The sequence below is a fragment of the Emydura macquarii genome, unplaced genomic scaffold (genome assembly GCF_026122565.2).
Source record: "Emydura macquarii macquarii isolate MOO-44397 ecotype Brisbane River unplaced genomic scaffold, CSIRO-AGI_Emac_v2 contig_2979, whole genome shotgun sequence".
NCBI lineage: Eukaryota > Metazoa > Chordata > Testudines > Chelidae > Emydura > Emydura macquarii.
The window spans coordinates 235401-261077 of NW_027133116.1; the positions used below are offsets into that span (position 1 = coordinate 235401).

A 25677-nucleotide genomic window follows, 5' to 3' on the forward strand; every position below is an offset into this window, starting at 1 on the left:
GGAAGCCGAGAACACGAAAGAATAAACAAAGTTTATTGCAAGGTATATAAAACTTATGATACTAGTGGTAATAGCCATACAAGGAGAGACAAAGAGTTACAATATTACAAGGTTTCAGTTGGGGTATTGGGGAAATCTAGCCCAAGTTTGATTACAAAAGTCAGGTTTAGAAAGTTATACCTAGAGTAAGGGAGAGAGAGAACAAATTAGATCTGAGAGGAAAAAGTGGGCTTAACTAGACAGAGAGTTGGGGTCTCACCACTCAGTGCAGCTTGAATCGGTTGAAGGTTCCTAGGTAGAGAGGCTGTTCATTTTAGAGTCCAGCGTGATTGAGGCAGGCAGAGCCCCCAACACCATCAGTGAAGGTATTTCAGCCAGAAAAAGGTGAAGTTCCAGTGGAACTGGTGAAGCTTTTAGATACAAGCACCAGAACAGAATTTTGAACTTGGGTAGGGGTTTTTGTAGGGAAACAATGGTTCAAGGGAGAATATAGATTTGTTTATGGGTAAACGATGACTCAAGGGAGTATACCAGAGTTGTTTTGTGTAGGATGGACAATAGGAACTGATCGTTCCTGACTGTGGGCGCTGTTACTCCAAGGAAGTTCACAATGCCATCAGGCAGATTCAGCATTTTGGATACCAATAAAGGATTCTTTACTCGAATTGGTCTGGTAACTGCTGAGTTGGCTGTGTACAGGCGTGATCCCCCACCATGCAGTGCTCCCCTGCTTCTCTGGTCCCAGAGTTCAGTGCAGTTCTTAGCTTGGAATCTGTTCTCTGCTCTGAATGCTAATGCAGGTCCCTCCCTGTCCCATCTTTGATACAAATGTGACTAGGGGAGCTGCCTTAATCCTATCACTGTTGTCCAGAGGGTAAATCTTTTTGTAAAGCTTTCGTCCGATCAGTTCTGGTTCAGGCAGAGGTGGGAAAGTCCTTCGTGAGTCAGACAGGCTGGGTACTGCACCAGGGTTCCCTAGGAACACAGAGCTGACAGGTAACATGGTAGCTATATTGGCAGGAGATATAGTGCTGTTCATATGGGGGGGGGTTATGTCGGTATAACAACGTCACTGAGGGGTGTGGATTTTTCACACCCCTAAGTGACATAGTTATACTAATATGTGTCTGTAAGTGTAGACGAGACCTCAGTCACGTCCGTTTCCCCATGTGTGAAGCAGACTCCTGCTTATAGTTATAGGAGTGTTGTGAAGTTTAGTTGGTTAATGTTAAACACTTTGACCATGCAAAGCCCTATAAATGTGAATGTATTTTTAATTAATCCAGCCTTTTACCACTTAAAATCAGTTCATTAAATGCATTTTGAAGATAAATATTCTCTGCAATATTGTGCCTCACCCTCCGTCCACATCACTCCCACTTGTTGGCTGACTGGGTTGTCTTGGCCAGAGAAGGAGGTATTATTTGATCAGAGCTTTTCAGAGCCCAAAGTTAGAAATGAATGTGGTTCTGAGAAGATTCCAGTCCTTTGGTCCCAGATATCCAAAGGTTTTCCTCAAGGTTTTTCACACTAAGCCTCACACCTACCCATTTCCAAATAAGTGAAAAGACTTCCTTCGATTCCTCCCAAAATCCTGGAGCAGTCCAGTGATATGGTTTTCATGTGGATACTGCCCCTAGTATTTTTCCCTAGTTCTGGGCAAAAGTGTTTTAAGATCCAGAAAATTTTAAAATAAGGTCCCCGGAAAAAGTGTTTTAAGATCCAGAAAATTTTAAAATAAGGAGGGGGGGGGGGACTGTAGCTCAAGAACCTCGAGCAGATGAACCCAAACTTGTACCGTTAATGCTCCTTGGTCCGCTAAACTGGCGTAGGAATTTTCAAAACAATTAACATGCACGTGGATTTTAAAGCACCTTGAAAAATCAGCTTTTAAACAGAAAGTTCTCCTCAACCTTAGTTACGGAAATCACTACAGATCTTTTCTCTACTCCTACTCCTGTTGGGCATGATGTGGCCAGCACCCACTGCAAGAGAGAAAGGGGCACCCTCAAAAGAAAGGAAGGATCATAAGCCACAGCAAAACATACTTCTTTGACCTAGCCTTCCCACAACAGTTATACACACAAACATTCCCTTCTACGGGGTACGGAAAGAAACTGAATGTATGTGCACTTTTGTCAAAGTGTATAAAATGCCCAGCTTCTATAGACAAGCCTGGTGATAAATAGTGCCAGCTGTGGCTCCAGTGTCAAATCTGAATTGAGTTTTGTACATAAAGCAGGGATTCAACATCTTTATATATAAAAAATACAGCATTTCCTCTCCAAAATCGCAGCACATATTCTGCTAATGCCCCCAGCATGTTATCAATGCTGTGGATGGGTACAAGTCCTTGTGGGTCACATCATTTGAACATGTGTAATCAAAACAGCACCATTCTGTGCCATCCTTCTTGCCCACCAGTACAATGGGAGGCCCAATGATTGCTCCATGGTTCAATAACTCCCACAGCTATCATCTCACAAATCTTCCGTTCAGATTTCTCCGTGTGGACAGAAGCATATGATGTGCAACTTGTTTAATGAGCCAGCCTCAGTCCATTTCATGGTCACCACTCCACTTCTCACACCAGGTTGGTATCAGCAATATCCAAAGGAATGAGACAAGACCATATATTATCCAAAAAATCCAACTTGAATGCAGCCTGAGCCCTTACACCAGAGTGCCCACCGTCCCTAGAGTTGGCAGGAGATGGAACTACCCCCAAAACAACACTTGGTTTCATTTGTGAGACCCCATCCACTCTCTCAAACCAAGGGAAGCCCATTACAATATTTACAAGCACAGCTTTACCACCAGGTAGGGCTGGGGCGTCCTGAGACCCAGCCAGGGCTACCCAGGGCCCCAAGCCATGTGAGCTCTGGGACCAAAAAAAACCCCAACAACAACAACAACAACAACAACATACCTGCTGGGAAAAGCCAGCCAGAAACTCAGCAGAGAAAAAAAGAAAAGAAAAGCAGAAGCAGAGATCTACGTCCACTTAAGACAACAGTGTTTGACTGCTTTTCACAGGCTTTTACGCCTGACATTTTTTCTCCTCTTCTGATTGGTTGTTTGTTCCCACTCCCTTCCTCACAGGGTATGTCTGTTACACTGCAAAGAAAAAGAAAAACCCCTGGAGCCAGAGTCGCTGAGCCTGGGACAACTGACTTGAACTCATGGGGCTGGGGCTATGAAGCTAAAAATAGCATTGTAGACATTTAGGTGTGAGCTGCAGCCTGGGCTCTGAAACCTGGCGAGGGAGGAGTTTTCTTTGAGGCCAGGCTCCAGCCAGGAAGTCTACACTGCTATTTTAGCCCCTCAGCCCAAGAGCCCAAGTCAATTGATCCATGTTCTGAGACTTGTTGCCACAGGTTTTTCTTTGCAGTGTAGACAGTGCAGTTTATTGGACATATCCAGTCTCTGTACTTCAGCATCACTTCAACCTGGCCTCCATGCTCCCCTTCGTCCCTTTCTTCTTACATCTTCCTTTTAATGTCCCTTCTAACCTCCTTGTCCCTTCCTTGTCTCTTCTTTCAGCTAATTCCCTCCCAAAAAATTCAAATAAAGAAATAAAGAAAAAATCCATGCAGTTAACCTGACATTTGCAAACCATCACATTTCATCATTCTGCTTGTGTGCTGCATCCCTTCCCTCAACCCTGTATTAGTCTTGTCTCTTTAAACTGTAAGCTCTTTGGAGCAGGAACTGTCTCTTACGCTACGTTTATTTAGTGCCTAAAGGATCCCAACCAAGAGTGGGCCCCCAAGCACTACTATACTACAAATAATCTCTCTCACACACTTATACATACAGAAAGAAAGATCAAATTAACCCTGATGATCTCCCTCTAGGTTTGGGGGAAACGCCTCTGGCTGCTGCCCTGCTGTTCTTCCTTTGCTAGCTCAATTTCCAGGTAAGCACGTAGGGAATAACAAGAAATAGACCCTATTGCCAAGCCTTCCTGCTGCACCTTGACATGGCTGACAGTCCCTAAAAACCCGGTATGGAGGGCTGAACACAAGGCTAACCAAAACCACCTAGCCTAGTAAAAAACTCACTGGTTACAGAAACGGAACCAGGCTACCAGTACAGTAAAAATGGCTGGTCAGCAAATAATACCACCAACCCCTCATGCTGCATGAAGGCTCCTGGTGAAAGCCAGTCTGTGGAAGCCAGGACCCCAAAAAGTCTGATGCTGGCGGCAAGAGAACACTTCAGAATTGGTTATTGGAACATAAGGACAATGTTTCAAACATCAAAAACCTCACAGATCATAAGAGATGAACAATTATGGACTCAAAATCCTAGGCTTCAGTGAGAGCAGACTGACAAGTGTGGATAAGAAGCATTTCAGGCAAGAGAAGAAACATCTCATTTTTTCAGGTCACTGTGACAATGAACACTCAGAGGGACTAGCGCTCATTATGACAGATTCTGCAGAAAAATCACTCACCAGCTGGGAACCTATCTACCCACACATCATATACACCAGACTTCAGACCAGATTCCTAAAGATGTCAATTTTACAGTGCTGTGCTCTGACAAAGGAACATAGTGATGAGGATAAAGATGAGTTCTAAAAATGCCTCCTAAGTGTGATTGACAGAATACAAAAACATGCTCTACTCCTTGCAATGGGCAACTTTAATGCTAAAGTTGAATGTAATATCTTTTATTGGACCAACTGCTGTTACATTACCCACCTTGCCTCACTAATATCCTGGGACCAACATTGCTACAACAGCACTGCATACAAATAGGATATGACAACCAAGAAATGGAAAGACTAATGGGGATGTATCACTTAATAATCCTTGATATCCGACCTAGTTCTTGCAATTAGCCTGTTCCATCACAAAGACATACACAAAGAAACATGGAATTTGTAAGATGGCAAAATTAAAAATCAGATAGACCATATCTACATCAGCTCAAGATTCAGGTCATCTGTTTGAGATGCCAGGGCCTAACAAGCAGCAGATGTCAGCAGCCATCACAATCTTTGCATTGCTAAACTGAAATTAAAATTAAGATCAGCTTTACACAGAAATCTGTAAAGAAAATCAACAATACAAAACTGAAAACAAAAGAGTACACACAGCCATTTACCAAATAACTAAAACTCTGTGTGGAAATTTCAAAACAGGAAATGTTTACAATTGAATTAGGTGTGATATTACCCAGAGTACAATCTGGGGTTCCTTTTACACTGCTTCACTGAGAGATCAACCACCTCTGGCCATCTCACACACAGTCTCCATGTAAATTACTCCCAGCTATACTGCATGAGTGCTTAGCCAGCCAAAGCTGTTTCCTTATTCCTTAAGTTTTGCGGTTGCTGTGGACAGAGAAAAAGGAGGAATATTTGGGGGCCTCTGTTCTCATTTGTTATAGCTTTTTCTTTCAAAATCATCTCCAGCTGAGGTTCAGGACACAGCGAATCTGTTTGCACAGGAATTTCCAGCCATTCCACAGCCAAGTTGTAAACTTCTAGCTCATAGCCTTCTTCCTGCCAAAGAATGGCCACTTAACCAGGTGATAGTCCATCTGATTTTGGCTGAGGCAATAGTTTGCCTTTTGTCTCTGAGGAACTGGTTTGTGCCTGCTTTTCTAAACATGGAGCATGTCTCAGTAAAGTCACACAGTAGAATCTTATTACTTTACATACAATGTTGCCACAAATACTTTACCAGGGCAATAATGACCAGCAAATTATGAGTTTTCAAATGATACCTCAGAAGGCATACTTTGTATAAAATTTATCACAGTCTTGTAAAAAGGGTGATAATAAGGGTACAGACTGTTACAGTTAGTTAGCTCTCAAGCAGTCTGGCAGTACAGAGGACACCGAACATGTTATGTGCCTCCATCAACTGAGGTAGAACAGGAAAACAGATGGGCACAGCATTTCAAATAAGTCCTCAATAGAGCCAGTCCCACCTCAGCAGCAGATCTCAATGAAGTAGGTAAACTTGATCAACTTGACAACAGCATTTGTCCAATAGAGATGTCCAAAGTACAGGCTGTAATTAAGAAGCTGAAAAACAAAAAAGTGGCAGGAGTTGATCAAATCAGAACAGAAATGCTAAAAGCACTTGATCCCATAACCCTAAAGTCTGAGAAAGAGAGACACAACCTGGCCAAAAAAACATGGAATCATTGTCAGAATACCCAGAAAGGGTGATCTTACTGACTGGAGAGGAGTTACTCTACTCTATTGTGAGGAAAGTCTTCTACAGTGTGATAATACACAGGATGAAAGAGACAGGATTGGCAAACATGTCTTACGGCGTTCCTTCACTCTATCTATTCAGTTTAACAAACAGAAGATTAAGGGGTAACTTGATAACAGTTTGTAAGACCTACCCGGGGAACAAATATTTGATAATGAGTTATTCAATCTAGCACAGAAAGGAATAACATGATCCAATAGCTGGAAAATTAAGCTAGATAAATTCAGACTGGAAATAAAGTGGGGTTTTTTTTGTTTTTGTTTTTTTTAAACAGTAAGGGTAGTTAACCACTGGAACAATTTGCCAGGGTCATGGTGGATTCTCCATCAGTTCCAGTTTTTAAACTAAGACTAGATGTTTTTCTAAAAAAAATATGCTCTAGGAATTATTTTGGGCAAATTCCATGACCTGTATTATACAGGAGGTCAGACTAGATGATCACAAGGGTCCCTTCTTGCCTTGGAGTCTAGGTAGTGGATGCATAGCTTAGAGAAGAACAGGTTAGATTCAGGTCCAAGAGATCCTGTGTAGATCAGATAGTCAGCCATATTTAAGGACTGTCACAGAAGAATGTACAGAATGGCAGGTTTCCTCATAATCAATTTCACTGATGTTCAAAAGGCATTTGACAGTCTGCACAGACATACATTATGGAATATTCTCCAGTCCTTTGGAATCCCAGCTAAAGTTGTCAACATCGTCAAGGCTGCGTAGAGATGTACTCTGCTCTGTAAAAGCGAAGAACCAGACAACAGAGTGGTCCGAACAATATGGACACTGGTGTGAAACAAGGCTGCATTTTATCTCTGCTTTTGTTTGGTATTGCCATAGACTGGATAGTGAAGTGTACGAGCGTGACAAACTCTGGTATGGCATGCATAGATGGCAAATGCCTAGAACTTTGCTGATGAAATTGTGCTACTGAGCGATACCTCCCAAAAAACTACAAATTAAGACAGACAACTTGGCAAAAACAGAAGGCCAAACAGGACTCAGAATAAGTTATACTGAAACAACCTCCTTGACACCCAGACATCAAGAAACATCATATTAGAAGGCAAAAATATCAAGACAGTAGAACAGCTCACCTATGTGGGCAGCAACCTATTATCCAACGACCACCTCAAGGAAGTGACACCAAATTTAGCAAAGGCATCCACAGCATTTGCTAAACTTGACAACGTATGGAAATCAAAGATGTACAATACCAGAACAAAACTGAGAATTGTTGACTTAAATGTATTCTCAGTGCTAACATATGGCTGTGAGAATTGGAGATCCACTCAAACAGACAGACAGAAAACTAGGCACCTTTATAAATAAGTGCCTGTGAAATATTCTGGGCACTGGCTGGAAAGCCTTCATCGCCAACAAAGAGATTTAATAAATCTTCACCAGAATCAGAAGAAAGTGCTGGATATATTTGGAGCAAGTACACACAGACTCCCACTTAAAACAAACAAGTGGGAAGCAACTGGGTGAGGAAATGAGGTTATCCAAGAGAAATCTTAAGAAGAACCCTTATCAGGGAGGTCTGAACAACTGCTGTCAACACCACAAAGCAGACGGAAGCAGCAGCAAATGGCTGCTCGCAAGCCACATGTGGCTCTTTGACAGCTTGCGGAGCCCCTCATTCTCACGCCCATTCTCCCGCTACCAGCCTGGGGCAGTGTGTCTCGGGGCACCTCCCATGGGGCGGAAGCCCCCAGACTCTTCTCCCCACCACATGGCAGAAGCTCCAAGCCCTGACAGGTGCCTCCCATGGGGTGAAGCCCCAAAACCCTCCTCCTCAGCACAGGACAGGACACTTACCACCAGGATGGAGACCCACAAGGCCTCTAGCGCTAGTGGTAATTAGCAGTGGAACCGTATGTTAATATTTTTAAAAATGCACGTGTAAAGGCTGTGTGTGTCCTGTGGCTCTCGCCCTTCTCAGGGTGATCTTATGTGGCCCTGAGGGTCAGTAAGTTTGGCCAGCCCTAGGCTAGAGCCCTGCAACTCCCTGGATGTCTGCTTTATAGCGACAGGCCATTTTTATGGATCACGGATTGGCTGCCGATACACATTTTTGTCTGCGGAAGGCTCCAAATACAGGAGCTCAGACACTGGGAAGCAGCTCGGAGCCTCGACGGCTACTTCCCACCGTCGCCATCCTACCGTCCATCTCCCTCCCGGCTCGTACGGAGAACGGGGCGACGGCAAACCCCCCTTGCTCTTTTCACTGCCGTGTCAGCAGTGGTCGTGGCGAGGTCGTGGCCCTGCCAGGTGGGCGGGAGGAGGCGGAGGGCGGCCGGGCTTCTGGGTCACGGCAACCACGGACCCGGAAACCCGTTTTCAGGCCAGCCCAGCCCGGCCCGTCAGGCCCGGGCTTTCCGAGAACAGCGACTAACCCCGCCGGCCGATGAACCTGGGACTCGGCCCTGCCAGGCCCCAGCTGCCAGCGAGCCAGGCCCAGCCAGCCACGCCGGGCCACGCGGGCGGACACGTGCCTGCAGGGGCGTGAGGCGAAGGGGGCGCCGGCCTGGGCTGGGCTCGGCTCAGCCTGGCTCCCAGGGGGCGGGGCAACCAGGGGAGGGCGGGTCCTGGCAGGGTGGGCGGGGCTCCCAGGGGAGGGCGGGGCCCGGCGGGGGAGGAGCTCCCAAGGGATGGGCGGGGCGCACGGGGCGTGCCCTGCTGACGGAGGCGGCCCGACGCGACCCTCTCCCCGCCCCCACAGCAGCAACGTAGCCCCAGCCTGGCCAGCGGAGCAGAGCAGAGCCTCACTAGAGCGGCGCATGCGCGAGCACAAACACACAACCCCCCCCCCTCCCGGCCGCCCAGAGTACACCCCTCCCCCTCCTGTCCATGAAGGAACCTGAGCGCATGCGCCTCAACTCCATCCGGCGGGTTGAAAAATCCCTCGGCGGCAGGGGCCGTGCGCATTGGCCGGGGAGAGGAGAGGCGGAAGTACGCATGCGCACAGTGGCAGAGCGCGGAGCGTGCCCGACGTCGTTCCGGACGGGTGTTCGCTGGGGGGAGGGGGCCGTTGGCGATCCCGGCGGGAGAGTTTCCCGCGCAGCAGCCTGGCCCACGTGGTCCAGAGGCGCGGGCCGGTCTGTTTGAATGCGATCGAGTCGGCCATGTTTGTTCAGGGTGTGGGTGGGGCTGGGGCTCGGCTTCTCTCCGGACGTGCCCGCGCGCTCGCCTCGGTGAGGCGATAACATCCCCCGCCCCCTCCCCCACCCCCAGCCGGGGCGCGCGCCGGCCCGGCCGGGCCCTGTCTGGAGCTAGGGAGCGCCGGCAGCGGCGGGCGGAGCAGGTGAGTGTGTGTGGGCCCTGCGGGGACCCTTACCCCGCGCCGGGGGACGGAAGTGGAAGCGCCTCCGCGCGCAGTCAAGGGGTGGGGGGGCAAGGACCACCCAGGGAGTGACCCCCCTTCCCCCCCCGCCGCGGGGCGGAGCGAGCGCGCGATCAGGCCGGACCGTAACCGCCGTTAGGGGGCAACTGGGGACAGGAGCGCGCGGGAGCGGGGCCGGGCCGGGCAGCACCGTGTGTGTGTGTGTGTGTGTGTGTGTGTTGGGGGGGCACCACCAGTGACCCCTGTGCTGGGGCCGGGCGGCTGCGTTCGGCCGGGGCCGTCTGGGTGCCAGCCGGGCAGGGCTAGTTGGTAGGGGACCATGGGCCAGATCTGGGCTGTCCGGTGCTTTCGGACGGGACCCGACACCTTTGTGTAACTTCTTGTCCTGACTGGGTTTGTACATGATTTCCTCTGGCCTTGGGACCTGGGCTATTCCTTGACCAAGAAATGCGGCCCTTGGCCCCGCAATCCTCCATTGCCCTCGGACTAGGGTGCTCTCCCCAGGTTTGTTGTGAGCGCCGCTCCCACCCATCTCCGGTGTAGACAGGTGTGGGGAGAGCTGGTGACCCTCATGACGGGGCTTGTGTGTGTCCCTTCCCCTTGTTTGGCTCTGTCAGGATGCTGGGTACCTATGGCATGCAAAGATGTCACCAGGAGGTGCTAAGGAAGAACCGCTTGTCACTGGCGAAGCAGCTGGTGTTAAAGGAGTTGCTGGAGCATCTGATAGAGAAGGACATCATCACCATAGAGATGATGGAAACGATACAGGTAGGCAAACTACACTGGTATTCCTTACACTCCTGTTTGGCCTCAGCAGTTTGTGTAATTTTGTCTTCTGTGAAATAGAGACATCACAAAACCCATGTCCATGTTAAGTTCAGGTTTGCAATCTGAGCTGCTGTGTGTCTCTTCCCCCTCCCCAGGCTCCAAAACTCTGCTCATGTCTTCTGTGTTAAACTATTTTTCGAACACAGTGCTTTTGCTTAACTAATGTGATGTTAAATTTGATCTGATACCTAGCATAGGCAAGAATAAGTTATATTTAAATTGGTGTTCGTTGGTCGAGGTCAACCCTAGGATGCCCTCTCTGTGATAGGAGGCAGCAGTATAGAATCTTAACCAAACAAATATAGACAAGTATAAAGAGAGAGAACAGAATGCTATTTGCATCCACTTGCCATGTAAATAGCAGTAATGTCGGCAGTGGGCAGAGCATAAGTCTGTCTCTGATTTTTCCGAGAGGTGGTGGGGTCAGAACCTCTATTTATTTTTAATAAGTCATGATGAAAGCAGTAGTTATGACAAAAATAAGTAAAGCAAAAATGGATCTTCATGGAGCATGAGTCTACAGGTTAAAAAGGTGAACAAATGCAAGAAAGTTTTGGAGGTTACTTTTAAAACACAGGTCTGATAGTCAGGACTCTTAAATTGTAATCATACCTCTGCTATAAAGGTGCAGTGTGATCTTTGACAAGTCACTTCACCTCTGTCTCATTTTCTCTACCAATAAAAATTGGGATAACACCTACCTTTGAAAAGGTGCTATGATACTGAACTACATTTTTGTGTTTAATTCTGTTGGGTTCTGCCCCATTGTACAAGCACGTGATTGTGGCCTTTAGTTGCTTTTCCAATAAAATTGTTTTTTTAAAAAAAAGTGTAAACTGCTTTAAGAAGTTTGCATAGCAAATGGTCTAAAGATCAGATATGTACTGAGAAGAGCAAGGTGCTATTATTATCCTAGCTGGAGCAGTAGGGACTGATCATTTGAGAAAACACTAGTGTTTTCATTTCTTTTTAGTTGCTTATAACTTTACAAAACTATGACTTTTTGGGGGCTGAAATTTTTGTGGCTTTATCTCTGGCTTAAAGGGGGAAAAGCTGAAAGATAGATCAAAAATAGCTTCGCTAATCTTAATTTCCTTAAGATATTTTCTGATGGATTTGTATATAGATGTATATAGGGACCTGGAACTGGGTGGTTGGGATATGATGGAAACTGTGTTAAAACACAGAGTGTGGAACAAAGGAGGGACAGGATCATAATTTGCAGGGAAATGGGGAGTAAAAATGGGATAGAGGGGAAAAAAAAGAGAGATTAAATAAAGATTCATAACCTAGAAGAGGGAATGATGATGGAGCATTTCAGATGAGGGAAGAGGATTTGAAACTCATTTTGAGGTGTAACTTAAAATGAATCATGGAGGGGCTTTGTGTGTATGTATGTTTGTTTTTGTGGTTGTTCTGGTTTCTTCATATTCCTATCTGTGGATCCAGGCGAAGTCTGGGAGCTTCAGCCAAAATGTGGAGTTACTCAATCTGCTGCCAAAGAGGGGCCCCACAGCCTTCTCAGCCTTTTGTGAAGCTCTGCGAGAAACCAAACAGCAGCACCTGGAGGAAATGCTTCTGAACGCCATACCCAGCCTGAGCAATGGGATTGCAAGAGTAAGGGAAGACTACAAAATCTGTAGAGTGGAACACATTTGGGATTAGACATGATCATGAAGTGGGGGGTATATCGCTGGACAAAGTTGGCTTTTGGAGTGGAGAAGAGATTGGGGGAGAACCTGAGTGTAAAAAGTGTGAACAAAGGGATGTGGGGGGTAATGTGAATTGGGCTCAGACCCTTTTTGATATACTGTGAAGAAGCATAAAGGCCTGAAAAGTTTATTGGGGGTTTTTTTACATTTAAAATTTAGGTCTTATTTAGGCTGGAAGATTCTCTGACTAGATAGCTGGTGAAAGTTGAGTTGTTAAGAGAGAGGGGGATTTTTAGTACTTACTTTTTTATCTACAATGGCTAATGTTTGACTAAAGGAAGCCTTTTTAAAGATTCAACACCATCACCATATCAACTAAGGGTGATAAGACCTCACAATAAGTACTTTGCAATCCTGATAGTTAAAAGGATTTTTCTGCTTGTTTTTATTAAAAATACAACACTTCTCAGGCATTCTTTATATAGTACATCATAAAGAAGCAAGGGTGGGGGAAATATCAGTGCAATTTTTAAAAAACCCTTTGAAAGTATAAAAGAAGGGAATGTTGGGTGAGTAGGTTGAGTGGGGCATATAGCTGAGAATAAAGATGTAAATGGAGAAGGAACCCTGAAAGTGAGGATGGGGAACTCTCAATGGGATTCAGGTGGAATTAGCTGAGCATGGAGAGGAGGGGACCTTGAGTTTAAAGAAAACAGTTAAATTCTCTTGAGCCATCCATTCCTCCTGACTTAGGTCTGGATCAGAGTTGGTGAACTAAAGATTTAAAAGCCTTGTATTCAGTTCCTCAATCCCTACTGTTCTGTAATGGACAGATTAGCAGGAATCTTCAGGTGGTGACTTCTTGGATTTGTCTGATCTCTTGCAGCTGGGCCAACATTACGATGAGTCAAGTGTCCCATTCCCAGTTCATGAATCCCACCTCTCACCGAAGAGACCACGCCGGAATGGAGGTGAGTAATCTATGGCATAGTGAAGGTTGAATTGGCCCTTTCTTCAAGGGGCAAAATAGTCGTCGTCTTCTCCTTCTAAATAATGCATGCCAGAAATCTGGAAGCTCCAATGGTAACACACACTTTTCATCAAGAACGCCTTGAGGCATCAATTAGTTTAGCTTTTTTGAGTCTGACGCTGGAGGAAGAATTTTGCTGAAACATGACTGTGAGGAAAACTTAGTGGAAGAGATAGCAAATCAGTTTCTAGTTGTCCTAACCATGCTCAAAACTAATCATAGAAGGAACTCCGTTATGTAAGGAAAATATGTTAACTGTAAAATTCACGAATGTTATGTGTTTTTTGAGTTCAAAATGTAGAGGAAGAGAGGGACAGAATATAGAGAATAAGACCTTAAGTTACTTAGGTAGCACTAGAGATTCTGAGAGGGAGAATTATATTGTTGTCTTAACAGCATCCACAAGTACGGTGGGTGCATTACAAAACAACAGAAAGGCACAGCTACTGTCCCAATGAGTTTACAGTCTAATTTTAGATGTGATTTGGCAGTTGGAGTTGGCAAATAGTAGGGGTAGGAAGGATGAGGATTACAGCAGTAAGATAAGTTACAGATCTATGACATATGCATGTCTTACTGGTTCAGTTCGGTGGATCATGTAATATTGAAATAATGTTATAATAAAAAGACCAAGGTAGCAAATGGCAATTTTTAATTATTAATACAGAGTTAAATCACCAAAAAACTTGTGCTACTAAAAAGAAATGTGATCCCTTTAGTCCCATTGTGTTAATCCCCACTCTTTCTCTTTATAGAGCCCCCTCCCCAATGTGTGTCTGTCCCATTCTTCATTTTGGGGCTTCTCATCTAACCTCAGTGTTCTTGCCTCCCCTGGCTCCTTGTCCCAGCCAGGATAGGAGAAAGACAGACAGGAAAGAGACGGGGGGGGATAAAAGTTGGGAAACGAAGTCACCCATTTATTTTTGCACATTTTAATACAGAATTATTGTGGCATCTAGACATACATTTATGCCAGACAAATAATAACAGACAAGACAGAATTGGCAAATGGACCCAAGCTGCCACATTCTGGGACACTGGGAAGTTCTTCCACCTTCCATTATAGACTTTGCCTTCTCTGATCCTTTGGTGTGGTCCCTCAATCCTGTTCTTCAGTTTCTGATATTTCTCCCCTTTGGGCCCATATTCATTTAGGTTTTTTATACATTTCTACATTACAGATTACGTAATCTTTGTCCAGTCAGCTTTTAGCACGTAAACCCTTTGAATTTTAAGTAACGTAGACATTACGCATAAGCAAGCTTCAGTTACCCAACTTCTACATTTTTCCTGCTGGTTTTGCAGTTTCTGGATCATGTCATTTTATATCATCCTGCTCTGGGCCTTCCCAGAAAAAGGGGGGTTTTATTTGTCATTACGTGTTTGTATCTCTCTTACATCTTCCAACACGTTACCTTTTGTTCTGTCAGCAATATCATGTTAATCAGGTTAGCAATTCTATGTAAAGGAAGAATTGGCAAAATCACACACATTCTAGCAAGGACCTGGCCTAATCATTACCTCATCTGTACTCATTCACTATAATTACAAACATTAAAATATAGTTATCAATGCTTTTAATCTTACCATTAACAATTCTTCATTTTATATTTCATTGTTATGAGTCAGTATTTGATTCTGTGCTACCTTTAATCTATTGGGAAGGGGGAGTTATGGAAAACATGATGATTCTTTAATGTCAACATTTCTTAATTTAACATGGGTTTTTAATTCAAAATCCAGTTTTGTGTATCATTACAAAGAAACTTCATTAGAAATTTTTCTGAGTGCAATTTTAGGGCCTGGATATTGAGTTGCTTTTAGTGGTACCCCAACAGACAGGTTCCCTGCTGTCACTTCTGGTGCCCAGCTCCACCATAGCATGGACCAGCTGGGAGCTGCAATTATAGGGAAAGTTCATTTTTGCCCCCATAGGCTGGACTGCGTGGAGCATGCTCAGTTGTTCTGTGGGAGTGGCACATGCACAGTCTCTTCAGCATGAAGAGCTGTGAGGGGAAGAAGTGCTGCCAGCTAGAACCTTGCACTGAACTATTTTTTAAATCCCACTCCAGTCCCACCCTACAGTACCTATCCCCTCCCCTCCCCCCATCCACTGCTCCTGCATCGTTTCTTGCATTTTTATCCCACTCCCACCTGCAAAAACCTTAGATCACACAAGAGAGACAGATTCCCCCCCCCCCATGCCCCCTCAGAAGTTGGTTAATATATAAAAGTATGGAATTCAGACACCATTTTACCACTAAAAGAATAATAATCTTGCTTAAACCACGTAAAAAACCACCAACTTTAACTCCTGTTACAATAGACATCAAATCTTTCTATCCTCACTTAAATTTAAGTATTAAAACATTCATTTAAAAAAAAAAAAAGGGAAAACTTGCTTAACATTGCTGAAATTCTGTTTGACAAACTGCTGTCGTGTATATCACATGGAACATGAAACAAATTGCACCAATTTTGCCTTGAAAAGTGCAGATTTTTTTAATGATTATTAAGAAGTAAGTTGTGGGGGAGGGGGGTTGTGTTTTGTTTTGCTTTTAAACTGGAATTTTTTAAACTGCTTAAGCTCTGCTTTTAGAACTTTGGAACATACCATTCGAGTTATTTATGTGTCATGATTATTACTGCTTTTTGAAAAACATTTAACAGAAAAACTGCTCATAGCGCTGATATAACAGTGACAATCTGTGCGTATGCTATGTCACAGAACAACAAAACCTGAGAGTGTGATTCTCTGACCTGACTTGAGCCAGTGTACTACATCTGATTCGAAGCTCAAACAAAATAATTAGCAATTTCCCAAATAGGCTACTCTTGGTAAACTGATGAGAGATTTAGTGTTTCCCCACAAATTTCCAGTCTTTTTTTTTTTTTTTTTTTGCCCACCCAATCCTGCCTGTAACAAAGCACATTTTAGCCATTTCTGCTATTATGTCAGCAGATCCTGTGGGACTCGCAGCGGGACGTACTACCAGCCGTGCTTGTAAATTCCCAAAGTGCACTTCTGCTCTGAAAAGTAACTAAAATTATCTCTTATTAGAAGACTCTTTCCTATGTGTATTCAGTCATATATACTCCTTTTAGTAACTGAAAAGGTTCTACTGCTTCTATTTCTCCTGCTGCAGGAAGGACTTCACTCAGAAGGAGTGATCTGGGTTCCCTTCCCTGTTGTGCAGTTCCAGTTAGTTACAGTGGTACAAAAGTCATTAAAGATAATGGGATTGCAGCGAGTGTCACTGAGTGCATAGTTGGCCTGCAGCACCTTTATTACTGGTGGTGATGGATGAGGAGAAGAAAGCCCAGCTTGACAAATCAAACTCCTAGTGTCACTTGTTCCTAACCCAGTTACTTTCAATGGTTTTGGATGGATGTAACTAATCAGAACTTGATAAACAATTCTGTTGATGCACAAGAAGCAATAGGCTCCAGTTTCCTTCTCTGAGTAGCATTGTCTGTATAGGGCAAACAGCAGTAAAAGCAGTAATAACTTCTCACTCAAGTCAGCAGAGCTGACCCAAATACCCACAAGGGGCAGGCCTGCTGGATGAAAGATGAGTGGAAACATCTTATTGTAGAACCACACTTTGTCGTTAGCTAGTTACCGTTTTTACAGTGCTTTGAATATATGAAGCAGTGTATACTGTGTCTAAGTAGCTGTTTTATATTAACTAAGTTTTTTGCAGCCAGGTCTTTCATTTGTTCATTGTTGATCTCTGTATCTTTCAAACAGAGCTGATGGAGCATTCCTTGGATAATGGAGATGGTCCACCTTACACAGCAGTGAAGCGTTGCACCCCAGAATTCTATCATGCTCACCAGCACTTGGTGAGTACTTGACGGGATAGGAACTGAGGGAGTACTCTCACCCCCAACAGGTGGGATCATGGGGTGGGGTGAAGGAACAGCACTCCATAAGCAGGCTGATTGAAGAAAAATGCATTTTTGATCTCTAGATATATATTGACATATATATATAACTCCAAGGTGTCACCATCCATATTCCACGTGATGTCACTCCCTCCAGCAAGTGTCAGAGAGAACCCTGGATTGGTGTCATAACCCTGTGCTACAAACATGTGTCTGACTTTTATGGGGACAGCTGTTCCAGTCTGTCCCTCTTTGTGCCAACTCTCATACCTGTGTATGCCTATCAGTCCAGGCACACATCTATCTCATCTGTGTTAGGGCTGTCTATCCTGCCTCATTTGACAAACTCTGCTGCTTTAGCTTTGTCTCAGCTGGAAAGGGAGGAGCAGCTATCCACACTCTCAGGAACTGGATCAGTATTCTGTGCAAATCCTCCACCATGATCTGTATGTCTCAGTACCTGTTCCAAATGATGGAGCCTTTTCCCATGTTGAAAGCAGGACAGAACATTTATAGCCCAAGAGGTTTTCTCTGTCTATACCTTTACATTCCGTGTGCCCCAAAGGTCTTGCACATCTCATCACAGCAATGGAGTAGGAGTGTAGTACCCTGTGACTATATTTCTTTTCCTGCATAGCTATGTTTACCTAAGTCTGCCCTTCACTACTCTTCACAGGCATATAAATTGGTGTCACAGCCCCGGGGCCTGGCACTCGTGCTCAGCAACATACACTTTAGTAGTGAAAATGATCTGGAGTTCCGCTCAGGTGGAGATGTGGACTGCACTGGTCTGGAGATGCTCTTCAAGCACCTTGGCTACAAGGTGACTATCCTGCATGATCAAACTGCACAGGTGAGGAGGTTCCTGTGCCGTCCAGAAAGTGGGACTGGGAGCTTGTAGCTGTTGCATAGATTTCTTGGACTGCATTCCGTGGGACAAGCTGAGAGTCAGCGGAAGGGAAGGATGGGGCTGGATAATGCAAAGGGGAGGTGTCAATGCGATGATCTCTCTATTAGGATATGGTTGACAATATGAAAATGTTTGAGGGCCCCTGTATAGTTTCCATGTAAATGTTAGAGAATATTGGGTCTGTAAAGGGTTCAGATCTTTAGGGATATTACCTTCTCACTGTCATACTCTTCAGTAGCAAGGGTGGGGGTTTAACTGCTGATGTAATATATTTTTTTTTCCTAACAAGCTTAATGTTAACAAAGGGATGGTTTTTTGTTGGTTTTTCCTGTTAAAATAATCCAGCATTTCTCTAGTCCATTCTGAGGATCTTGTAGGGCTTCACAAATACTCGCTGGTTAAACCTCACAGTGAGTGTGTGAAGAACTAACCCATTTTGTAGATGGTGAAACTGACATGACTTGCACAAAGTCTTGTGGCAGGTTAGGTTAGAGGCTCTCTTAAAACCCAGGTCTCTTGACTTCCAGGCCTGTGCTCTTGCCAGTAGACATCTATCTTCTCTGTACACTTATTCTTGCCTCTGAGTCGGTACTGAACCAAATGATGCCCATTAAGGGATGCTGTGTTGCTGCAGAAGCCAGTTTCTGGATAACAGATATAACCCAAGGGCGAGTCTACTCATGGTTATTAAAGATCCATTCATTGTAAACAGTTCTACCAGGTTCCTCACTGTTAGTATCTGAGTACCTGAGTTACCGTGGCACTTATCCCAAGAGCTGTCCTAGTATCCTGGTCAGATCTGGCTCTGGTAAATTACATTCCGTGAACCTAAACTCCCTGTGCAGTAATAATTATCTATGGAATTTCTTATCTCTGGAACAGCCATGTCTCACCCTTAAGGCAGCTGAATTCCAGAAGTGGTTGAATGATTCCTATGTAGAGCTTACAAAATGTTTTGGGGTCCTTAGGAATGAATGATACTAAAGAAATAAAAGCATTTTGCTGCTGTTTAAAAGCACTAGAATATTCCTTTCTCCCTCTCCGCCCCCTTAAATTAGGTTTGTGGTTCACCTGACTCCTTCTCCTTGCCCAAAGATCTGGGGCCTTGTTCCCCACCTCTCGTTCTGAAAGCATGTGCTGTTCTGAGGGACCACTGAGTGTGTTTCTTTCCCTTCAGGAGATGCAGGAGGCGTTGCAGAGGTTCTCTCAGCTGCCAACTCACCGAGATGTGGATTCCTGCATTGTGGCCCTACTCTCGCATGGCATCGAGGGTGGGATCTATGGAGTTGATGGCAAGTTACTGCAGGTACCTTCCTACGTACTAATCCCTTCCATAGCTGTCAGAAGCAGTACTGGAGAGGAGGGATATTGGAAGGACAAGGTGATGGGGAGGCTGGAAGCATATGTGGAGTGATTGGGAGCTGGTGGGGTACTCGGAGGAATCACATGCAAGAAGCAGAAAAGGAAATTGGGGGTAATAGGAAGGCACATATGGGAGGAAGGGGGAGATACCAAGGGGGATGTGCTTACTCCCTTTTCTTCTCACAGTTGCAGGAGGTTTTCAGGCTCTTTGATAATGCAAACTGCCCAAATCTGCAGAACAAGCCCAAAATGTTCTTCATTCAGGCCTGTCGCGGAGGTGAGTGATGCCAGGGACCATGAGGGCCAGGTCCTTGGCACAGCATTAAAGCTGGACTCTGGGTTTCACACGCGCACCCTCCCACCCAATTTGCTGTCAATTCTCCTCTTTGCTTCTCTCAGGTGTAAGCGGAACCCACATTCACCTCCCTCTGCCCTGCTGTTGCCACTGCCTCTGTTGCTCTGTAAGTGCCTCTCACTTTGCATGGGGTGTGTGCATTGAATCACAGACCCCATAGAGCCCTGGAATGGCGAGTTCCATCATGGCATGCCCACTTGGGACCTCTTTTTTGCTGTGCCTGCATGGGGAAGTAGGGGCATATAATGATATAATAATCCCAGTGCAGTATGGAGAGATGCATCTGTACTCTGGGGTTTTGTCTGAAATCCTACTTCCTCTCCCCCCCGTTCCTCCTCTTTTCTGCTCTTTCCTTACCCTGTGCTCCCAGAACTGGCTCCTCTTAGTGTCAGAGCTGTTTCCTCTATCCCCTTTCTGGACAACAAACCCTCATCCATGCCTTTTCCCACCTCTTCATCGCCTTCTGTTCCTGAAGTTCTTTCCCTTCTCCGTTTGTAGGCTATGTCTACACTTATGGGGGCGTGTAAAGTACATAAGCTGCATATCCCTCCCAGCACACTTATAAATAGTGTAGTTGATGTGACGCTGCTTAGGTGAGTAGATATGTGCCTGAACCTTAGGACATATACCCTGCATGGCTCTCTACATGCAATGCCTCCCATTTTTAGCAGTGTACTGTCCCACTGCCACAGCCTTTCCCCACCACAGGGAAAGGCTCAAGCAGCAGGGAAAAGCTCAGTGAGTGTGAATGCAGCCTGCTTTTCACGGCTGCGTGTAGCTACATGTATCCTACATGCTGCTGCCAGTGTAGACAAGGCCATAGTCTCCTACCGATCCCACCGCCCCTTTTCCAATCTCTTAATCTTGTAGCCATCTCCTTTTTCTCTATTCTGCTGTCCCCATCACACTTCCCTCTTCTCCATTCTGCTCGCTTCTTGGTCCCTTTGTAACGTTAACATGATGCTACAGCATGCAGACCCTTCCCAAGTGATTGCTTCCTTTTGGCCCCGCTGCTATGATACAGTAGAACACAGCATTTCTGTAGAGCGTCTATCATACAAGTGGTCTTTGTGTCTGTGTTAATGATAATGAAGTCTGAAGACAGCTGTTCAAGTCTCTACCTCTCTTCATAGCTGCTTGTAACTTCCTCACAAATTTTCCTTTTGGGAAATTTTCCTTTTGTCTGGTGGTGGGAATGTTTGAGCAAAATTAAATCATCCGTTAGAGTTCAGTAAGTATTTAATTTGAACTGAGAAAATTTCCCAAATCTCTGAAATAAAATTTTCAAACTGGGCCTCAATAAGAATGTTTGGGGGGAAAAAAGGTGATTTGATATTTAAAAAAAAAAAAAAAAAAAAACTTGTACTACAGCATAGTTTCTACATGAAGTTATGTACAGTAAGATTTGAGTGATTATAACTTTCCCTGTGATGTGCCAGCCAATGCTCTTTTGTGCAGAAGTGAAAATGAATCTGAGTTATCCGCAATGTTGCGTGGTTTTTTTTTTTTTTTTTTTTTTTTTGTTAAGGAACTTGTATCCTTTTTCAATTCTTTCTGATGTAAAGAAATTCTGAAAGGTTCTTTGTGTTTTAAAGCATCTCCTTTATAGCATTTCTAGCACTATTTCATGGCTGTATAGAGAATCTGTCTGAAAGTGAAACCAGTGCATGGGCTTATGATTCCACCTACGGATGGAGAAAACCAAATAGGGCTAAATGTGTTCTGTTGGAACTGTTGACATTGTGAACTGCTATTTTAGCAGAAACATCCTGCTGTTTTGGGATTGAGGTCAAGATTTATTATTTTAGTTGAGATTTGGAGTTGTGGCTGGGATTTAAGGAGAGTGCTGCCACTTCTCAGCACACCCAAATCCTCAGTGATCATAAAGCTATACTACTATAATATATAGACATTAAATAAGAGTTAGTAATATTAAATTAACTGTGATAGTAGTGTGGGCTCAGTGAGCACTATATTAGCACAGTTACAATTGCTTCCAGTAATCACAGAAGACCAAATGTACAAGGAAAGAGGAGTTTAAATGTTATAGGCAAAGAAGAGATTTTCTGTTGAAACTTGAAAGAGACAGATACAGAAATGCAGGAGTTGTAGAGAAGGTTCTTGTGCGAACAGCTGTGACATTGGGTGCTGGACAAAGGAGGCCAGTATTAGACTAACAGAGAGGGCCAGTGACTGGGGGAATATGAGGAGGCTGCACAACAGAGTTGGGAATAACTTCTTTCCATGTTTGTTTTTGTTTTTTTCCCCCTCCACCCTTAGATGAGACAGACCGGGGAGTAGATCAGAGGGATGGGAAAGAGCGCTCTGACTCTCCTGGCTGCGAGGAAAGTGATGCCAACAAGGAGGAGAATCCCAGGCTGCGTTTGCCAACTTGTTCTGACATGATCTGTGGCTATGCCTGTCTGAAAGGTATCAAGGAGGGTCCCATGGAGGTGTCTGTCTCCTTGTCCAGTTCCCACATGTGTCCCCTAGAGACTTTTCTCTGAATCTCCCTGCATCCTTCCCTCTCTGTTTTCAACTTGGCTGATGCCTTCCTTCTGTTTTCAGGCACAGCTGCCATGCGAAACACCAAGCGTGGATCCTGGTATGTTGAGGCTCTCACTTCTGTATTTGCCGAAGATTCACAAAACATGCATGTGGCTGACATGCTGGTGAAGGTAAGCTGAGACACCCCTCTCCTCTTCCTCCTACATTCGCCTGGTTCTTGAAGTGTGTTATGCTTCAAGTTGCTAGGACTGAGCTACCCACAGAAGAGTGCTCCTGCCACATTCTCTGTGGCAGAGTTTCTCAACCTTTTTTTATACCAAGGACCGGCTTGCTGCCTTCCTAAACTGTCAGGGAGATCTCCGGGACTAGTGCGGTCCACAAACTGGTCGCTGAGAAACACTGCTGTACGATATCTCCTGCTGTGAATGGCCATGGCAGAGCCCCCTACAGCCATTGCTCTTGCACCATTATCTACAGAGCCCCCTGCTAGAAGGAACTGAGACAGGTCCCTAGAACTAATTATGGTGCCTCTAACAGAGAGGCTTGGACTGGAGTAATCGGTTGATCTGTTCGGGCTTGTATCATTTATACCCCAGGGATGACCTTTTCCTTAGCTCTCTTTTATTTGTTTCTCAAACCTCCCTCCCTCTGTTTCTTTCCCTCTCTTTTCAGGTGAATAGAATGATCAAGCAGCGAGAAGGCTATGCCCCTGGCACAGAGTTCCATCGATGTAAGGAGATGTCAGAGTACTGTAGCACACTCTGCCGAGACCTCTACCTGTTCCCTGGCTATCTTCCTAGGAACTAACCCTGTCGTTCTTCCGCTGAGAGATGTACTGCCAAAGCTTCAGTGTGGATGGCCACATTTCTACTGCTGTCAGTCTGGGCATCTGACAGCTCAGCCCACAACAGGAAGTGTCCTTTCATGATTGGGCGTTCTCCCTCCTTGTGTGAATCTTGCTAACTCCTCTCTGCCCGGGAGAATCTAGCAACTGTTGGTGACCCCCAACTCAGTTCAAGATTTAAAATCTTAATGTTCCACTGGTTTGTCTCACTTTTAGCCGCTGGGCCGAGGGAATGAACAGAGGAATCAGGGCAGTGGTGGCAGCACCTTCTGAATGAAAGGAGACCCGTGGGCATTTGTAGCCAGGAATGTGAAATCAGAATCAGCATTTTCTTTTAAATTTTGAAAAACTTGGGTCTGTTTCTAAAAGAAAATAAGTGTTTCATATTGTTCATAGTTTTATAAATTGCTGCTTAATTTTTTTATGCCGCTTAACTTTTTATAACTTTTTTTTAAAAAGAAAAATGTTCTCTGCCTGGTTTTCCAAGCAGCAGGTCTGCAGCTATGAAGGACAGGAGGGGACCCCACCCTCTCCCTGAAGTCAGGAAAGATCTTCCTCCCACTAAAATAGAATTTCTCACCACTGAGAGTCCATGGTGAAGGTTTTCTTTGTTTCCAGTTCACGCCCAGTTTGACACTCATCTTCCTCTTTTTAAAAAAAACAAAAAAACCCAGATATTTTGCATGTTTTCTGTAGCTAAAGGGATATTTTAGGTTAGCTGGAAAAGACACTGTTGAGATCTGACTCTGAAAGCAAAAGTATGTTTCTATTTTAGAAGTCTAATTCTGTCTCAGAAATAGCTTTGAGTCTGGGAACTCCAGGCTGCTTTCTCTCATGAGTTCCAAATGTGAGTTAGTGCATGGTTTTAATAACCCTACTGTGTCACATCCACATCTATTTGTGATGGCTTTCTTACCATTTGAATGCTCCAGCAGACTTCTGAGGAGTCTATAAACTGCCAGGCTGGTGAATTCCTAGGCTTTTGTTTAAGAAATTGTAAACCACAATCCTTGCAAAGAGCCTTCACACTCTAAACCTGTCAATTTGGTTCTTCATCAGTGATTTTTTTTTGAGAGGTTACAGAATTCGGCTTCCCTTTCTCCCACAAGAACTTTTGCTCCCCCCAGCCATGGGCAGCTAAAGATCTTTGTTTGTCTACTGCTCAGTGCCACCACACACGGCCAGTCAGAGAGAAGAGATGGATTAGGACATTCCATCAGCTGGAATCTCTGTGCATTCTCCTTTCCAGTACTGTAATTGTCTCCCACTTCAGGGGCTGCCCCAGGGAATAGTCAGAGAGATACAAGGCTATTTTGCACCCTCCCTTTCTTGTCCTCTTGTGTGTTTCATGGCAGCCTAAGACCAGGCGTGCTGAATTAGGGTCTGAATTCCTGAGCCTACTTCTTCCCTACTCCATGGCAGCACATTAGAAGCCCTCTCACCTGGATTACTCTCTGGATGTCATTTGCCCAGAATCTTTCTTCTTTTAAAAAATTATTGTAGGGTTTTTATATTGCTTTTAAAAAAAATTGTGATAAGAAAACAGAGGTTGAAGGCTCTAGAGGGAGGCCAGCAAGCTGGGTGTCTGCTTCCTTCTTGTTCTGCCCAGAAGATAAGAAGGTCATATTCTTCCACTTAAAAGGTGTGCTGCACGCATATATATCCTGCATGCATCCACACAGCAGCTGAGGCAGAATACCAGTGATCATGTCTGCCAGCTGGCACATTACCCTCGAGTTCCAGATAGCAATTCAGGGGACAGTTTTTCCTCTGAGCACTCCCTCAGAAGTAATGCAGTGTTGTACAATGTATGCCTGTCAATGCAGCCATCTCCTCTCTGTGGTGAAGGGAACACCAGTATGACTGTACCAGGGCTCGGGTCACTGCCACTTTCAGATACACTTTTTGTATGCTTGTATGTTCAGCCTCTGGATGCCAAAATACAGAGTTCTTTGGTTATAGCTGTGCCTCGACTCCTGTCCGGAGCACCACTACTTTTGTTTCTTACCCCAAAATGGAACTTGTGTATGAAGAGAATTATGAATGAGCTTTTGTGCAGCAGTGCCCAGGGTCTCTGCTTGAAGGGGTTGTGTTCTTGTGCTATTGCCCAGGCATTCTGGTATAGTAAGAGTGCCTAGCTGAGGAACAGCGGGACTGTGGAATGATGCAGACTTCCTTACAGCAGTGATCAGCCTGAGTGTGGGTGTGCTTGGTACAGTGTGAATGGAATCAGGTCCTGGAAAATCTCCAACAAGGGGCAGGGTGGTATCCTTTGTTCAGAACACCAGCCATTAAAACAGTGAGTCTGTTTATAAGAATTAGCTACACTGAGGAAAAGACATAGGAAAGGGTTTTTTAATGATCCCTTTTCCCCATGGCTTCCCATTCCACAGTTTCCTAGAAATGGGCATCATAAAGGTTCCCCTGAATGAAGTCTTCCTGTCCTATGACTTTAGTGTTGTTTCAACCCAAGTATGCAAAAGTGGAGTACTAATGGGAAGCCACATGGTGGCTGCAGAGATGCAGACATAGAAATGGAAGGCTGGAGGGGATAAAACCCAGTCTCCTTGCCAGTGAAAGAGAATGCAATCTTCTGTAGAGACTAGTTCTTCGAGTGATTGCTCATGTCCATTCCACTATAGGTGAGTGCACACCACGGTGCAGTTCCCGGAACGTCTCCCCTTAGCAGACCCGGTAGGGCTGGCTCTGGTGTCCCTGGAGTCC

General features: G+C 44.9%; 1 protein-coding gene across 3 annotated transcripts; it reads left to right on the forward strand.

Moving 5' to 3' along the window:
- The first annotated feature begins 9180 nt into the window (after positions 1–9180).
- On the forward strand, positions 9181–25197 carry CASP2 (caspase 2). Of its 3 annotated transcripts, none has more exons than XM_067570025.1 (11): positions 9181–9240; positions 10194–10344; positions 11854–12021; positions 12943–13027; positions 16838–16932; positions 17651–17827; positions 19062–19190; positions 19433–19523; positions 21882–22031; positions 22170–22279; positions 22782–25197. In XM_067570025.1, exons 2-11 carry the CDS (start codon positions 10195–10197, stop codon positions 22914–22916), a joined length of 1290 nt encoding a protein of 429 aa, XP_067426126.1. In that variant the 5' UTR covers positions 9181–9240; position 10194; the 3' UTR covers positions 22917–25197. The 3 variants fall into 3 exon arrangements, with proteins under 3 accessions (XP_067426126.1, XP_067426125.1, XP_067426127.1); XM_067570024.1 differs by lacking the exon at positions 9181–9240 and adding an exon at positions 9408–9537; XM_067570026.1 differs by lacking the exon at positions 9181–9240 and adding an exon at positions 9408–9537 and having other exon boundaries at positions 17651–17797.
- The last annotated feature ends 480 nt before the right edge of the window (positions 25198–25677 follow it).